General features: G+C 41.8%; 1 protein-coding gene and 1 long non-coding RNA gene across 4 annotated transcripts; one reads left to right on the plus strand and one right to left on the minus strand.

Moving 5' to 3' along the window:
• Positions 1–1,920: 1,920 nt before the first annotated feature.
• Positions 1,921–17,325, minus strand: ZCCHC4 (zinc finger CCHC-type containing 4). 3 transcript variants are annotated; one of them, XM_075581335.1, is made up of 13 exons: positions 16,986–17,321; positions 15,147–15,265; positions 14,127–14,209; positions 12,849–13,124; positions 11,605–11,685; positions 10,299–10,371; positions 8,642–8,792; positions 7,597–7,733; positions 6,934–7,055; positions 6,188–6,263; positions 5,707–5,758; positions 4,944–5,088; positions 1,921–3,293 (listed from the first exon to the last, which is right to left on the minus strand). In XM_075581335.1, the coding sequence occupies exons 1-13, from the start codon at positions 17,059–17,061 to the stop codon at positions 3,194–3,196; spliced, it is 1,491 nt and encodes a 496-aa protein (XP_075437450.1). In that variant the 5' UTR covers positions 17,062–17,321; the 3' UTR covers positions 1,921–3,193. The 3 variants fall into 3 exon arrangements, with proteins under 3 accessions (XP_075437450.1, XP_075437451.1, XP_075437452.1); XM_075581336.1 differs by having other exon boundaries at positions 1,924–3,293; positions 7,597–7,694; positions 16,986–17,317; XM_075581337.1 differs by lacking the exon at positions 1,921–3,293 and having other exon boundaries at positions 4,944–5,172; positions 16,986–17,325.
• Positions 3,306–5,966, plus strand: LOC142475474 (uncharacterized). The gene is made up of 2 exons (XR_012790942.1): positions 3,306–4,905; positions 5,879–5,966. It is a non-coding gene; the product is annotated as an uncharacterized LOC142475474 (long non-coding RNA).
• Positions 17,326–18,534: the final 1,209 nt, after the last annotated feature.

Consider the following 18,534-nt stretch of genomic DNA (forward strand, 5'->3'; position numbering starts at 1 on the left):
GTCTCACTCCCAGACATATTTCAAAGGGCGCTCTCACGAATGTCCCAACACGTTTCATAGAATTAACTATTTCCTCAGGGGACTATACTTCATTAGGAGGTTCCTTTTATAGCCAGGGTGGGCAACCCTATCGCCATTCGCCACTTGTGGCGAATTGGCACTGAAACTGTGGCGAACAGGGCCGCCAGGACTTCTTGTGTGCCCCCCCCCCCTTTCTCCTCCCCTGGTAGGGAAGGAGCGCGCTCCAGCGGTGTGACGCGCTCCCCTCCCTCACCCCCGGCCGCTTCAGCACATGCGTGCCGTGCGCACGCTCTCCAGCACGTAAAGCGCGCGCCCGCTCCAGGGCTCCGAATGCACGCGCGCCCGCTCCAGGGCTCCGAATGCACGCGCTCCCTCCCCTCCGAGCCGGTTTCAGAAGCACGCGCGGCAGTTATAGTTGGCTGAGGTTAGTCAGCCTTTTTATAATGGTGCCGCGCGTGCGCACAGCAGTGAGCGTGTAACCAGCCGACGGGGGAAGATGAGGAAAAGAAAGATTTCGCGCTGCTACCGCCGCTGAAATGTGTGTGTGTGTGTGTGTGTGTGTGTATGTGTGTGTATGTACGCATGTACAATGTTAATAAATTATTAAAGTATTTATTTATTTCAAACGTATTTATAGCACGCACGCTCACACCATACACACAAAACGCATGTGCCACGTGCACACGCGTTCGCACAGGCACGCGCGCACACACTATAGAACGGGCCTGGGAATTTATAAACTTGTTTTCACATGCGCAACATAATACCTCAATTTTTGCATGGTGTGGCTATTTTCACTTCTAATTCGCCACACCTGTGGCTACATTGAAAAGTAGGTTGCCCACCCCTGTTTTATAGCAACTGCTATTTTCTTATTTCTAAAAAAAATAAAAGCTAATCTTGTTGTGATCATTTAAAAGAACTAAGGAATGAGTATACATTTTAGCATTCAACTAACCATTTTCAATCTGCTTTTATTAGTTGAGTTGTGCTTTTTTTTATCACATCTTTCTAGCAATGGGAAATAAAGTGCATTAGGATCAAAGGCTCTGTAACACGGGCTTTCAATCTTTTAAGTGTCACAGAGCCCATTAAAAATGTATTCTTACTGTAGAACTCCAGCCAAACGATCATATTTACTTAAAAATACTGTAGCTTTATTAGTACATCGTCTCTTTTTTTCATTGTTTTAAATTATATCTTTGAATGTCCATTTATAACCTTACAATATTTCATATTTTAATCATCTTAAAATATTTTTAATATAGCAAAAAATAATAATAAGTCTGTCTTTTGTGTGACGCTCTTAGAATGAAGAGGAAATTATGCACTTTCTGTTAAGAGAACATAATATGTTTAACATCTTTTCATCTGGTCTTGTTCACAAATTATCCTCAGAAATACTCTGTCATATAACCTCTGTATAATCTATATGTATCTGTCATATACAACACAATGTTGTTTATCTGTACTACTTTGTATACATTGTATGTAAAATGTCATCAAGTGCATCTTAAAGCAACAAATAGCCACGAGAATTGTGCAGATGCATTCACTGATACTGCAGATAGTTGCATAAAAAAGACACGGCTATACACAGTTGTTCTCCAATGTGCATGTTGCCTGGGCGGATGGTTTAAATGAAGTTGTTGTATGTTTTGATGTTTGTTTTAGCCACATACAATACATTTACAAAAAAAATTTTAAGCAAATGCAAAAGCATCTATTTTTGAGAGTTCAGACTTTTCTGTAAATTGCTGTGGACGGACTTTCTTCTAATAGTGAAGAATTGTTTTTTCATTGCACAGTAGCACTTTTTTGTAGAATTTTTTTTCAGGCTCCCGTTTTTTTTTTAACTTCAATAGGTTCATGTGGGCAATCTCTACTTACCTAAAGAACTGCATAGCTGCCGGTCAATTCGTTCTCCGTCTATTGATCGGCAAAGTTTGGCGACATCTTTAAATATGGGGAATGTAAATGGTTGCTATAGCAACAAGCATGCTTGTTAAAATAGAAGAAAATTGGTCTTTCAACGTTGTTGTTTTTTAAAACAGAAAATGCTAACAGTATTTTTTCTTACTACAGAACTGATTTATTAAAAAAAACACATGTAGGTTATTGCTTGAACTGCAGCTTTAAAGCACTTTATTGCAAGTACTAGATACACTCTTGGAAACCAATTCCCTACTTGTTAACAATTAAGGTTGGATTCAATTAAGGGTTAAAACACAACGCTGATACAAAAAGCACTGTGTATGCGATCAGACCAAACCAGCTCTAACAAAGCAATGGCTCTGTCACGCAATGCGTAAGCAGCAGCGTACGTGTCACCTCTGCCATGGTGCAACTATAATCGTGAAACATACAAAAAAAAAGGTACTGGTAGTGGATAAACAGTACAAAATGTAGAAAAAAGTATCTAGGTGCTCATCTCAAAGCAGCCTGTGCTAAGAGACTGCAAAATAGGTATAAATTGAACAAACAAGGAGACAAGCACTCAGTCAAAACCTCACAGTCTCCTCCTTACAAGGAACATAGAAGCTTCAATTCTATTGCAAAACCTTCATTTAATTCAATCAAGCAGTGACGACATGTCAAGCTAACACAGGCTTTCCTCAGACGGGTAGATGTGGCTACACCTGAGGAAGGGCCATGTTGGCCTGAAACGTCATCGTCGCTCTGACTAATGAAAGTAGACCGTGAGTGCTGTCCCTTCTTATAGTTACAAATTGAAAAAACAATTATGAAATGTATATTTTAAGACTTGAGCCAGCTGCAGCAGTATTACAATGTCGTTTTCCTTGGAAGAAAGTGTGATGTATACATATTTATACAACATAGTACTTGGAGATTCCTATTATTCAATAACAGCTGCAATAATTTATTAATTTATTGAAGAGCACTTTTTATTCACCATTTTTAATCAGTAATCATGTGGTAATGGTATTGATTGGGGGTTAAAAGTAGAAGTGGATGTTTGATTTCCAACCGATTGCCCCTGATGAGCACTAGCAAAGCACACGTAGGGGAACAGATCTGTGCGCCAGTTTTGATATGAAATATCAACAGGATCACTGAGCGAGTCAAGACCACTGTTCTGCGATATATTGAATAGCTGCCTTTGGGTGATAATCGAACAGTACTTTTGATATCCTATTTACTATCAAAGTAATCAGGAAGGCTGCTGTTTCTTTTTTCGACGTTTCTTGGACTTCTTATTGCCAGCTTTTTTGATCAAATTCATCTTGATATTCTTTTTGTCTATTTTTTTTCTAGGATGAAAAGAATACAAAAGTGTTAGACCATTAATACAAATGAAGTCACAGTAGCTATAGTAAAACAGACTTAAAACCAAAATCACGTTATAATGTACTGCTACATTGCAACCCTTTATGCCCTCAAAAATGAACTATAAATTGTACTTGAAATATCTCCATACAATATTCTTTCAGGTTTGATGCTGCAATTCTTCACTGCAATTTGTTTCAACGAAAGGGGGAGGTTGAAAGTACAACCAAAAGACCTATTTGCACTCACTACTAACCAATTGAGGGCTGGAAAGATTCAATCCAAGGGTCTAGGATCTCTATATAGCCACTCAATAGTGTTTAACTAAAATCATTTATTAAACATATACGCAAAAAAGCAAACATAATACACAAGTAAAATAACGGGGAGGTATGTGACCGTGGAGATTACTATAACATCACGCAGTCTAATAAGCTGTGTGTATCATAAACGGGGTATAGTGGAACTATTAGCCCCATGAGAGAGAAAATATCTCCAATCGCCTATTAGCTAAGGTCCCTGTGGAACTGTTCTAGCATAACTAGCTCTAGATTACCACTGTACACCGAACAAAAGAATAATCAGCAACTGAAAGTGATACAACTCAGACATAGCTAAGATGCCTCGAGTAAATGGCGTGCTATCTTGCCAACACTGCAGTAATGTGCGGATAACCACTGCGTGAGGCTATAGGTATGCGTCTGTGGCACAGTACTACCCGTAAGTGTGTATCATTATAGTAACATATCCTGATATTGCCATAATACGCAAACAACTAGTCTACTGCTTAGCAAGTATTGTTGCAATCGCATAAAAACACTGTAAACAAAGAGATGCTATCAGCAAATGGACAGAGTAAACAGATTACCACCAGGTAGATGAGAGCAAGTAATGTGCACACAGGCGTTATAATCCCAATTCACCGCTGTCGCTATGTTGCCGACAAAATGCTGTAATGTGGTAACAACTTGGGATAGCAGAAAGACACTATAACTAATAACCTGCTATGAGCAAATGGACAAATTAAGCCAAATACAACCTGGTAGGTAAGTGCAAGTATTATGCACTCGAGTGTTCTCTCTAGATACTCCTGTGTCGCGCTCCCCGCTGACGCCCTAAAAACCGACGTACATTTCGCGCCTTGTTTGGCGCTTTGTCAAGGTGTGAGGAGTGATATTTAGTCAATCCTGTTACCTTTAATACAGAATAAAGGGGGTGTGTTTAGACTCCGCGACCAATCACGGAGGGAATAGGCAAATCAGGTATGACGGTTAAGCCCTCCCTTCTAGCTTCTCAGTATGAGCGAAAGGTGCCCGTCTTCCCCTTTAGCCAATATTGATTGGTTATGTATATCCCTGCCGGTTTGTATAGGCACCTGGATCAATCGATTCAGATTGAATACGATCATGATGCAACTTGTTTACCATTTATTTATTTTCCCATTGCAGAATCTGTTCCGGGTGGGTCTCATGAAGCTGAACCCTGCTATTTTAGCGTGGTGACCGTAATGTCACCATTCTTGCCCCTTTAAGACAAGGCATGTGATATATGCTCTATAACCACCATATAATTATCCTATTCATCTGCTGACTTCACGTAAGTGCAATTTTAATAAACCGTTCCTTGCAACTTACTTCTTGCTGTCTGCAGTCCCAGAAAGGCGAGGACAGCTCCTGCGTTTGTGACCTTTCCCGCCGCATAGAAAGCAGCCGTCCCCAGCGCTGCCACAAGCATGACTTTGAAGAGCACAGCGGTCACAAGAGCTGCAGTGAGTCCAAGCTGAGGAGCAACGTGTGTGATTAACAGCAGTGCAACTCGAGCACAACAGGGTGGCACAGCAAACCATCAATGTCTTTGGTGCCTCTAAGAAATGTAATATTGTAGTTTATCAGGACTAGGTTAGATATTCAGGATCTCATGATTAATAGTAAATTTAATACAAACTGATCTGTATTTTTTTAATATATATACAATAAATATATTGTGAGAGAGAAAAAAAGAGCCCTGAACAAAAAGCACTCTAGTATGCCTGGCAGTACAAAATCACATCATTTTTATTGAAGGTTGTCACAGAACAAAAGTTAAAAAACAAAGCACAGAAAATTAAAATAGGGCATGGATCCCCTGTCCGTAGCAGAACTTGATAAATCCTCCAACAAGTATATCCCAATGGGAACAATACAAATGCCAGAATTGACAAGATAAATGCTCTAAAGTACGGATCTGTCTTGTGGATGCGGGGTCCTCCCTTTCTCTCACAAAATATATAAATATATATATATATTTTTTTTTTAAAATATATTTTATATATAAATTAATATTCATTAACAGCCATTAATTTGAGTGGCCATTAATAATTGCACTGCAGTGGCTGAACCCCAAGGGGTCGATGCTTACATGGCTTCACACACTTCTTGCAAAGAACGCAGTGTTTCCATTGTCTGCCGTCCTGTAGAGAAATAGTAATGATCAGTTTTTATTCTGAAATAAAATGCAATGCAGACAGAGATTTGTGTGTGCTAAAAGGTCTTGTCCCATACATTATTGTACTTGCAATTATTTTCCATAGGGCCACTTGACAACGTATTGCTAACAGAAGAGAAAATAAATGCTTCAATGAGTCCAAAAATGCCATGTTTATGATTACTGAAGCCGCATCTTTTCATAAAAAACTAAACCATGGCCCAAAAATATGCTTTCGCAGTGATATTTCGCCCAAACATCATTTAACAATGAAATGTGTGATCCGGATGAACAGAAAATGTATAGGTCATTTGCACCCATTGTCTTTCTGGATTGAGTTATTGGAACTGCACTTTTATAACAGAGACGTAATGCAATCTTGTAATGAAATTGAAAGAAAAAGCCAACTCGTTACCTTAGAGGTACAGGAATTGCAGATTTCACAGTGTTTGTTTCCGGATGACACAAATCTCTTACAAACTGAGCAGAACCTAAACCAACAAAGAGCGCATACATGGTCATCCAACGGTCACGACTTCCAACAGGATATGTAACGTGTTTAACATGGATCGCAAACCAGAACATGGAGACAGACGTGTCTGAGCCTCCAGGAAACTGCATTTCTGTACGTTTTTGGAAATGCTGAATGCTTTTATTTTAAAATGCTGTGGATAAACTGGTGTGATAAATACAAAGAAATTATGATTACTTGCTTGAAAACTAATTTTTCTTTTACTAGGAATAAAGTGAATGGTGCGAGTGGGTTGAAACATGGTCTACAGAAACTATTTGACCTGCTCCCCCCCATGCTCACGCCCCCTTACCGCTTTTGCTGGCATCAAATGAGGCCGCAGGGTCATGTGACGGGACCCTGCGTTGCCATGGCAATGGGCATCAAATGACGCCGCAGGGTCACGCGACGTCACACGATCCCCGCGTTGCCATAGCAACGTGTCACACCAATCCTCTGAATCCCGGTAAGTGGAGTTGCAGAGGCCTCATGCGATCCCCCAGCATTTCATTGAAATGCCTTGGGGAAGAGCGAGGGGCCTCTGCAACCGCCCGCGGCCCCCTCAGAAAAATCTCGCGCCCCCCAGTTTGCGCACCCCTGGTCCACGTTGTGTGTGTGAGACGCACCGTGTCGGCTATGGAATGGCGTACCTGTATCCTTCGCTTGCTGGAAGTAAAATGCTCTCTGGAGGAACATTAGTGAAAATCCGTACAGGCGACTGTTTCCGCCCAGTTTTTCCATGCTTATAGAGAGCATGATTATCATAGTCTACCTGAAAGCATAAACAAGACAGGGACTATGCACGCCACACAATTATACAGATGTCATTGGATCACAGGTATTGTAAGTGGAGTTTTTTTTATTAAGAAAATAGAAAGTTATGTGCATTTTTCGATTTGCAATACATTGAAATGATTCGTTTTGTTGGTGGTTCTTGAGTGCTTCCCATCAGGGCCTTTTTTCCACCATCTAGTCATTTATTTATTTTTTACTTTTAGCCTTGGTGTTTTTCTTAAAAGAAACGCTTCATATATAGTATTAGCATTCTGTCGTGTATCTACATAACACTCCCATTAATTATAACCTCTGATTTATATAGTATTAGCATTCTGTCGTGTATCTACATAATACTCCCATTAATTATAACCTCTGATTTATATAGTATTAGCATTCTGTCGTGTATCTACATAACACTCCCATTAATTATAACCTCTGATGTGGAGGCCGTTAGTCATCTTGTTCGATTTAACGGGAAGAGAAAAAGTACTAGAACTGACCGATTCCGTAGACAAAAAAATAAATAAAAATCTTACCTGATAATCCAGCATAGAGAAGTCTGGAAAAAACTGCAGGATGCGAGACTCAAAGAAATATGGAAAGATCCAAAAAATGGGCAACTCTTTAACGCCACCTGAAGGTAACAAGACATTGTGACTTGGTTTGCGGTTATCTAGAGAAGGGCACAGAGAAAGTGTTGCATGTTGGGCATTCATCACAATCCTCTTTTTGCCCCTTCACAACGCAGTGCACAGACCCCATGGCAGGACAAGTGGTTTCCAATAAACCTGTGCCTGTCACACAGATAAACACGCGGGTATACAGGTATAATAGTGGCACCGCACACTTGCACAGACGAGACGGTCAGCACTCAGAAAGCAGCACAAGTAGATGCACTGGCACTTCTGAGATTTTACCTGTGGGGCTCCCCAACAGGTAGATCTCCCACAGCCTTGGAGCACCAGTACTTTTCCTGTATAATATTAACCATTTGTAAGTAACCGTAGTGCTGCTTAGTTTATTTTGTTTTTATTACAGGCTTCCCATCAACTAACCCGGGGGTGCGCAACTGTTCAGTCTGCGCTCTCCTCCCCCCCTGCTAACGCCCCCCCCCCCCCTTACCTGGTGTCCGACATGTGATACCACGGCGGCATTTGACGCAGGTAAGGGAAGTTACAGAGGCCTTGCGCACGCTCCTCTGCATTTAATTTTAATGCCTTGGGGAAGAGAGTGGGGCCTCTAAGCACCACGTCCCCCCACCCCCAGAAAATCTGCCCCCCCCCCCCAGTTTGCGCACCCCTGATCTAATCCATTGTGACCACAATGAGGTTAGTGCTACCAGCGATAGCTTAGGATATTGAGTGTCTGGCAAGGAAAGTGTTTCAGAAAGAACTGGGATGGGAGGAGGAGACGGGAAGGAGGAAACGGTGGCTCTCTCTGGTTCTGGAGGTCAGAGACAAGAGTGATGAAACAGAGTCAAAACTGGATTAAGCTCTATGAACCAGGCAAGGATAAGAAGATTATGAGCGAGAATGCTGCAAATTTGAGAAAGGAGCATATTTTCCTTTGGAACAGACATACCTGCATCTGAAGATATTCTCCACATTTCTCCTAATCTATTAAAACTAAAGGCGAGCGGTTCCACTAAACCTCCAAAAGGCGGGTCGGTCACCATGAGGACTCCTTCACCGTTGTCTTCCTGAAGGAATTTCTGACACACCTTCTGTGCTGCCTGAAAGACATTGAAGCCTCTTTACTAAACTGACTGCTTTTATAGGCAATCAAACCTAGGACATTAGCAACTATGTCCTTATGTAAGAAACCTTCTTCCTATGTCAGCCGCCCAACTAAGCTATGTTAGACGAAGACTCGCTGTAATTTCTGTTCTTTACATAGTGCAGCACAGACACGCAGCATCACATAGCTAGCAGAAATTATGGCTGCCTACTACATCCTACAGTGAATGTGCTTAGCCTGTACAGACTTGTGTCAGCCAATCACATTGCTAGATTAGTCAATCCAAAAAAATAAAAATGGCTAGTCAATTTATTGAACACTAAGGGGGGTGTTGGTTAATACACCACAGGTGTATTATGGCCCAATAAAAGGTATCATACCACCTACTCCCTCTCACTCGTATGTGACTACATGGAAGACAGGACCAACACTTCAAATGGTATCCTAAATCTGTGTAAAAAAAAGCAAACACATGATTCTGTGGCTTACTAGAAGGTAGGAAAATGGGCAGACTTTGGGGAAACTGAGCTTTAAGTGCCTCATATTTCTATGTAAAACAAAAATCATTTTGATATAAAAATTATGCAACAACAAAACCTGCCGAAAGGCCTGGCATTATAAGGCGCAGAGGGTGTCAAGCATCAAAACCTTCCACCTGCAAACCTAGGGCAAAACAAACAATTGCCCAGTATTTATCAAAATGAAATATGCCATTGTGTCCTAGAAGACATTTTTCATTAATAAATCTGTCAAGTTTTTGGGGTTTTTTTTGCACTCTATTTTGAAACTAGGAGGTTGATAAATAATTCCCTATAGTATTTTCAAAGGGTTAACATCTGCTTTTGCTTGTACGATGTGCAACGTCAGCCCCACCCACTGGAATGTTAATGACCAAGAAGGACAAAGGACTTTGCATTGAATCTGAACCCCTTCAGTGTACATCTGCGTCGCCCCACAGGGAGGCACCCTTTGGTGCAGCCAAAGCACAGCTAAAGGGTGTGAGCCGTTCGCTGATGTTTGGTGATGTTAAAGCTGCTCTATTTCAATCTGAAACTCACCAGCCCTTTTATCCCCTGTACCCATTTTATCCCCTGTACCCATTTTTCCAACTCTAACTGTCCATAAAATGTCTGTGAATTGACTGTATAACTCTGTTCATTTAATGTAACTATGTATTATCATAACTCTGTGCCCAGGACATACTTGAAAACGAGAGGTAGCTCTCAATGTATTACTTCCTGGTAAAACATGTTATAAATAAATACATGCAAAATGGGATGGGACTGAACACGAATGTATTAGTCTTGGTGAGGGTCCCAGGCTGCAATCCCCTAAATATGGGAAAACCAGAAATATATTTTGAAAGCATTAGGGAAAGGTAGCCAAAAAATAAAAATGGCTGCATTTCAATGCACGTTTCACAGTTTGCTGATCTTTTACAAATAAGCAATTAATATACTTAAATTTCAAGCAAATTAATATATAGAGGAAATGTTCTTACCTCGCCACCAAAGAAATGGTGATTAAACATGTTGTAATGGCAGAATTCCTCCTCATTGTAGAACTGTGAATATCTGCAAAATGTGTGGCTTTAGGATTGGGACATAGGATGCTTGTGCTGAACTTCACTATAACTTTGTGATAGAAAGGCCACTGCCTCCATTTGTGGGCACAGAACACCAACCAATGCTGTCTGAGTGATGTCCAAGTCCCCATTTACCTCTGGGTTTTTTTTGCCAATTGTAGTGCTTGCTAGCATTTTAGGGTTGATCATCTTAGTACCCAATGTTACTCACAATGCACCAGACTTGGCCCTTTCCTGCACAACTCCGGTAAGGATTTATACCCAACACATTCATTCTACAACAGGAAATGCCAACTCCACTCCTCAAGGGCCACCAACAGGTCAGGTTTTAAGGATATCCCTGCTTCAGCACAGACGGCTCAGTCGCTGTGCCCTATCCATGTTAATTGCTAAGTGATCACTAGGTTATATTTGGTAGTAAGATCAGGCAATACAAATTATTTTTTTAGCCCAGCGGCTATGATGGGGTAGAAGGCGTGGAAGGGAAAAGGCACATAAAACAGTAGTTTAGACCCAATATCCAAGCCTCTTACACTAGGGCACATATTGAATTTCTTATCACATTAATTAAGTGGGTTTATTGGCTTTGCATCTCATCCCAGGCTATGTTTAAAAGCGGTGTTTAAAGCAGCATGCATTGGATTAAGGGTTTCCCATGTAATGTGGACTTGAGACAAAAGGTGGCACTGTGTGCTCATTTGCATGTCGTTTCCCAGAATCCCTTGCTGCAGTGGAAACACTGTATGCTGGGTGATAATGGTGAAAGGCAGGGTTGCAGACCTGCCTAAGACATGTGAATGTGCTCACAATTGATCTTTTTATATATAGATATATATCTAGATCTATACACACACCTTTTGTGTATGCTGATACAATATTGATGTACTTTATTTACAAAGGACTGTGCAAGTTCTAGGTGTACACTAATTTTCTAGGAACCATTAGTAGGTAAGGAAAACTGCTGGGCAGCTCTTTTAATTTATTTTGTACATATACTTAAGCCAGACAAATGGTGGAATATTTGGTCTGATTAAACTTCAAAGCAACCTGAAAATATAAATCAGATGCTTGGGTAAAGAAAAAAATATATATTGATGGAGTTACTGATCAAGGCAAACTGCTTATATATCTACAAACAACACTGAACAATCACACAACCTGATATAAAAATGCCAACATGCCCAGTTGTTCCCATTGCAGAGTAACACCATGTTCTGTTTACCTGAAATCAATATCCAACAAGACGCTTTTCACCTTGGGCTTCGTTTCTTCAAAGGCACGAAGTCTTATCAGCTCATGTAGCCTAAAATATCAAAGAGTCATATGTGAGGTATAAACTGCAAAGTAGTGACAGGTAAATGCATGCAAACTCCAATCAATCTCAGCCCTAATTTCTCGCTATGCACCATCCCGACTCTTGCGTTCTTCTCAAAGATGTCTTCTTTCTACCCCCTTTGTATCTAAAGCCTTAAACCTTTTTCACTGACTGCCCCTCACCTCTGGAATGCCCTTCCCCTCAGTACCCGATTAGCACCCTCTCTATCCACCTTTAAGACCCACCTTAAGACACACTTGCTTAAAGAAGCATATGAGTAGCACTGTGGATATTCTGAACACATGATACATAAAGCTTGGCCCCCTGCAGACGCACTTACCAGAACTCCCTCCTACTGTCTCTGTACGTTCTCCCTACCTACCAATTAGATTGTAAGCTCCTCGGAGCAGGGACTCCTTCCATAATGTTACTTTTACAGTATGTCTGAAGCACTTATTCCCATGATCTGTTATTTATATTATTTGTTATTTATATGATATGTATTACTACTGTGAAGCGCTATGTACATTTATGGCGCTATATAAATAAAGACATACAATACAATACATTACTGATTTAAACATCCTCACTGCAGATGGTTCTCTCCCTCAGAGGTAAACCCAAGTATGTGAAACGCAACTACATGTTTATACTGATTTGATTCCTCCAAGTATAGCGAAGTTGCATACAACGGGACAGCTGCCAATGCTGCTCTTATAGGTTTTCCAAAGCAGTCTTCCCATGTAAGCAATCGCCCTCTTCCTATTCATAACAGAATTTGTCGTTTACATTTTCTACTTACGCTTTTGTTTGCAAAGCGATTTCCTTTGCTAAAACATTGGATATTTTGCTTTTCTCCGACACCGTATGCCTACGGATATACTCCGTATGCCTACGGATATACCCCGTATGCCTACGGATATACCCCGTATGCCACGTCACGGGGTTGTCACAATTTAGTTATTTGTAAAATGTTTTACCAGGAAGCAATACATTGAGAGTTACCTCTCGTTTTCACGTATGCCCTGGGCATAGCGTTAAAATGACAAATAATACATGGTTACAAATACAGTTACATGAGTGAACAGGGTGAACGTAACATGGCACTTTGTCCCGGCTCAGCGACACGTCTATCCCATGGACGCACATACCTTGGAGTGCCAATAGAGAGCACTCGTCTGAAACCCAGGGCGACAATAGCATCCAGAAGAAATGTGCAGCTGCGGTCAGCAAACAGGTACTGTGCGTTGCTTTTCTTGTTTTCCAGGGGATGGAGCAGTTGACTGGGTCTCTTTAGTTGGGGTATGGAGATGTCACCAAGCACGTGGTGGCCCGAGTGCCCGTCCCAATCCTCTTGCAGCAAAAGCTGCTGGCAATCGCTGCAAAACTTTCTTTTCGGCAATGGGAGCCGAGCAAACTCTTGAAACCTTTGTGTACAAAAATATAAACCTGGTATTAATGAAAATAGTTGTCATAGGGCAGGTCTGTAACTCAGGGTTATACAGTATGCAACATCTATTTTCACTGGGCAATAGGCAATATTCACTGAACAGAGCCCCTAAGCTTTTTATTCACCTCCCCTATCTGACACACAGAAGCTCCGGTACAGATAGGCATTGTTTTCATGTGATATAGTGATAAAACATTTCTACACATCGTTTGCTCGCAGTCAAACACAAACAATTCAAGAGAGGCAATCCAGGCAGTTTTTTCTTCACTTTTTTTTAATACAGAATTGAAGCAGGCGGCACCTGGAACCGAATCCCATTCAGGTTCAAGGAGATGGGAGCAGCGTAGGTGAGTGATGGCATGAGGGGGATGTTAAGGAGATGGGAGCAGCGTAGGTGAGAAAAGTTGAAGTGCAGACATGGAAAGGGGTTGGGAATGAATGGCCCTTTGTTCTAGTAAATCTAAACAACATATATTTATTTTTAATTGGATTTACTAGCACATTTATGGACTTTTATTTATCGCAAAATATTACTGATATCTTTATCATGGAAGTTGTTTTTGGTTATTGCCCGACCCTATCACAGACTGTGTTGATATTACTTTCTGTAGGTGTGTCCACCAGAGTTCATTAAGTGACAGGCGAGCCAGTCAGGCCCATGCTCAATGTGCTGGGAAGCCACATCCCTGTGCTTGGGGAAATTGTGCACCATTCATTTGAATAAAGCACCTTCACAGTATTATGAATAGGGGCCGCAATGTTCGAGGGATTTAATTATTCAGGAAGTGTCAGGTCAGCCCTTAGTCAACAGCGCGCGCACACCACATCTGCGGATAGTATATTGTACATTCATTAGGATGGCATCCAATGTGTGCCTAGTACTTAAGCAAAGACATTTTCCATGCATCGGACCCTAACATTTTACTGGAATACAATGTCATACTGCAACACAGATAAAAGAAGATTGTATAAAAGGTACCGTATCATGTACTGTTTGTGTGTCAGAAGGGGCTGTCGGCTTTGGTTGTATTCTTCTCGTGCTAAAAGCCTGGCTTGTGAAACCTGCAATTAAACATTTCATTTCTTAACACCGGTTGTGTTATATCCTGTAAAATATTTTCTTTGTAACTTTGTTAAACAATTGGGAAGGTAGGTTGCAACCCCAAATAATATACTACACCTTAATATTGCATGTGTGTCCTGCAAAAACCTTCTTCCCATGAAAAGCACAAGGGGAGCCTTACTTTTATTTTGCCCTCTACCTGGGCTGGGAGAGGTATAGCAGGTGTAGTGTGGGCAGCATGTGATGGGTATATATACACACAAGGTAGGTATAATTATAACTCCAAATTAAATACAGTACATATCTGCTCAAAGTCCCCTACAGAACCCTATTTCCATAATCTGTCAGACATCCTGAATATTCTTCCATTTTAATCCAATAGATCTCAGATTACAGATCCATCTAGCCACCTGCAAAGAAGTACGGGGAACAGCGAAGTTTATACAATATCCATTCAAACTGGAGACCAATGTGGGGTTTTTGTTTTTTTAAATAAAATCAGTTCTGTACCATGAGAAAATACTTGGAGCATTTTTTTTTAAACAACTCTGAATTACATTTGTAATTATAATGTAACAAGCATTTTTTGTTTCTATAGCAACTATTTACAAAGTCACATCCCCTTCTGAAACAGGCTCTGGCACACCCCTTTTTGAGCCGTGCCCTCTCTCTATCAGTGCACCAATTGTATCTGGTGACTGCCCGGTCACATGATCATCCCCACAGAACTTTGCATCTTTGGTCCCCTTCTGCTGCACTGACAGCCATTTAATGAACCCCCGAGCCAAATCTTTGCCGATCAATCGGCAATTTAGCTAATTACTTATTGTGTGGCTTGTATTGATGCACATATGAAAGGGGGAGGGGAATTAATACATTTATAATAAAAAAATTTTAAAAAAAGCAGCGTGGACTGCTGCTTTTACATGGTTTTACCTTTTCATCTTCCCACTGGAAGAAATGACAATCCTTTCTATCCCGACAGGCTGAACACGCGTAGAACCTCCTGCTCTGTTCTTTTCCTTGAGAAACCTTTTCAAACAGCAGTGTTGGGCCTATAGTGAGAAGACAGATACTGTGTCAATGCTTTCAGTTCCTTTGTTGGGTTGCCAATTATCTGCAGCCTTTATTCTGTGCAACTCATAAGATCTCTGTCCATCGCTTTCCAAGATGTCTCTGATGTATTCAGCAATACAATGGAAATGTGGGATGGGTGTTTTGGATAATAGAACACAAAAAAAATAAAAAAATAAATACTTATATACACTAATGCAGTAGGTAGAAAGTTTTGTGACTTGCACGTAAGTTTGAAATAAACCTTATAGAAGTAAAATATAGTGGGCTCTAAAAGATTCATAGACACAACCAATTAGTTTTATGTTATACTGCCATTTTTTTGTCACAGCAAACCTATACGTGGCAACAGGTTGATTCTCTAATACAGATCCTGCATAAAATAGAAGTAACTTAATAACACACATTCCTTTGTGAGCTGTATATGACTAAACATAGGAAAATAATTCCAAGACAAGAAATGTCCTATTTCCCATTACTTGTAATAAACAGAGATTTTGATGAATGTGAGAAAGATACACACAAGATAGTCTGATAAATTAAACTGAGAACTCCTACAACGTTGTCACTGGGGGTTTCATTAGATTATTGACCCACATTGGTGTTGACATTTCTGATCCCTTTCCCTTGTGTCACCCCCCCTCCCTTTGATATAGCAATGTCTATACATCCCCCTCCCTTGTATATAGGGATGTCTATACATCCCCCCTCCCTTGTATATAGGGATGTCTATACATCCCCCCTCCCTTGTATATAGGGATGTCTATACATCCCCCCTCCCTTGTATATAGGGATGTCTATACATCCCCCCTCCCTTGTATATAGGGATGTCTATACATCCCCCCTCCCTTTCATATAGCAACGTCTATACATCCCCCCTCCCTTGTATATAGGGATGTCTATACATTCCCCCTCCCTTGTATATAGGGATGTCTATACATTCCCCCTCCCTTGTATATAGGGATGTCTATACATCCCCCCTCCCTTGTATATAGGGATGTCTATACATCCCCCCTCCCTTGTATATAGGGATGTCTATACATTCCCCCTCCCTTGTATATAGGGATGTCTATACATCCCCCCTCCCTTTCATATAGCAACGTCTATACATCCCCCCTCCCTTGTATATAGGGATGTCTATACATCCCCCCTCCCTTGTATATAGGGATGTCTATACATCCCCCTCCCTTGTATATAGGGATGTCTATACATCCCCCTCCCTTGTATATAGGGATGTCTATACATCCCCCCTCCCTTGTATATAGGGATATCTATACATCCCCCCTCCCTTGTATATAGGGATGTCTATACATCCCCCCTCCCTTGTATATAGGGATGTCTATACATCCCCCCTCCCTTGTATATAGGGATGTCTATACATTCCCCCTCCCTTGTATATAGGGATGTCTATACATCCCCCCTCCCTTTCATATAGCAACGTCTATACATCCCCCCTCCCTTGTATATAGGGATGTCTATACACCCCCCCCTCCCTTGTATATAGGGATGTCTATACATCCCCCCTCCCTTTCATATAGAATTGTCTATATATCTCCCCTCCCTTGCATATAGCAATGTCTATACATCCCCACTCTATCCCATCTGGTTTCTCCAGTCCCCAGGACCCTGCACCGAGTCACTGGGTGACATGGAGGGATCACAGGGCTTGTGACTGGAACAGAAGGGGTGGGCAGCTCTCACCGTGTGGGCAGTGAGGCGCTGTGCCCGGGCTACCCTGGCTCAAGAGGACCTTTATCCCTTCAGCCGGGTCCATCATCACACACACAGTCCCATCCACAGGGAACTCCAGCTACTGCTGCCAGGGGCAAGCAGCTGACCTGCCCAACTCATCCTCACCACACGGGACCAGGCCGGAAGCACGGCCCGCCATCTTTGGTGAGGGTAAAATGGCAGCTCTACCTACAGCACACACATAACACTGCCGCAAACCCAGCTATGGGGCGTGCAAAGACCGATTCGGCCAAATTAACGCCTCTCCAATAAGACCCATCAAGACGGCTCTGTTTTGTTTCAGTGTTTATGCTGTCGCAATGAATTAGGTTGTTACACATCTTCCCCCCCCTTCTCATGGCTGGCACCACTGGTTTATGCCCAGAGTAAAGATGGCCACCGCGAGTATCACGTTCAAGACGTAATAAGAGCGGTACGACTATATGGAGGGCTATCTGCAGCTCACAGCGCTCCCTACAGGACAGGAGGTGCATGAAGATGCTGCAGCGATATCTGATCAGATAGGGCCACTGGAGATCCTCCTTACAGGCTGCAGGTAGATGCTTCCAAGCACCTAGCAAGTAAGCTCCCCTGCCCTTTAAAATATCAAGTCACATACAGGACAATTAAAAATGTTTTATCAGTGTGCATGTCTTCCTGAAAAAGATGAATGCATCTTTAACCCTTATGCTGCCAGGTGGGAACAGCAGTAGGCAGTGATAGGGCTAAAGGAGGGACAGTTCAAATTAGTGCATCTAATAAATCAGGGCTGATTTCCTCTTTTCATGGAAGCCGATTACAAGTGTAGCCATGTATTCTTTTTGGCTACTAATCTGCCCTATTGAGAAAAAAGAGAACACAAAGTCTTTGGCGCAGGTGAGGAGAATATCTACCACTTCTGAGCCGGTGTGTATAATAGTCCAGTCACAGTAGAAATCTTTGTAATGGTTAAACTCCTCTGCAATGTTACAACACTGCAAGTAGAGAGAGAGAAAGACCATTGCGCAGTAACTGCTTATACTCAGGGTGCTTCGATAACCCCCATAAAATGCCTACTTACAGCAATAATAAAATGACAGTGCTTCAATTGGTATCTTTGTGTCTTTAATCGGATATTGCCCCCACACCAGGTGCTTCAATGGATCCTCCAACTCGATCAATGCCCAAGCAATAGACGGATACACACTGCGCAGTACCAAACGATAACCATGATAACACCCCTTACGAAGTGACATTTGCGGTTACGAAATGCATAGGGTGGAGCTTAGCAGTCATCCGTCCGTGAGGCAGAGAGAGGGGGGATTTCCTTAGCAGCGCCGACGTCCTCGGGGAGGTAGTTCACTCTGGTTGCGGCCGCAGAGGGAGAGAGTGTTAGAACTTACCTTGGCAGTCTGCATAGGACCCCGGACTCTCAAGCTGCGGACGGCATTCTAATGTCATGGGCCAAGACATGCCACAATGTGAGTGATATGTCTTGTGTCTCTTTTTTAATATATAATGGTTATCGTTTGGTACTGCG

Source organism: Ascaphus truei, unplaced genomic scaffold (assembly GCF_040206685.1).
Source record: "Ascaphus truei isolate aAscTru1 unplaced genomic scaffold, aAscTru1.hap1 HAP1_SCAFFOLD_1232, whole genome shotgun sequence".
NCBI lineage: Eukaryota > Metazoa > Chordata > Amphibia > Anura > Ascaphidae > Ascaphus > Ascaphus truei.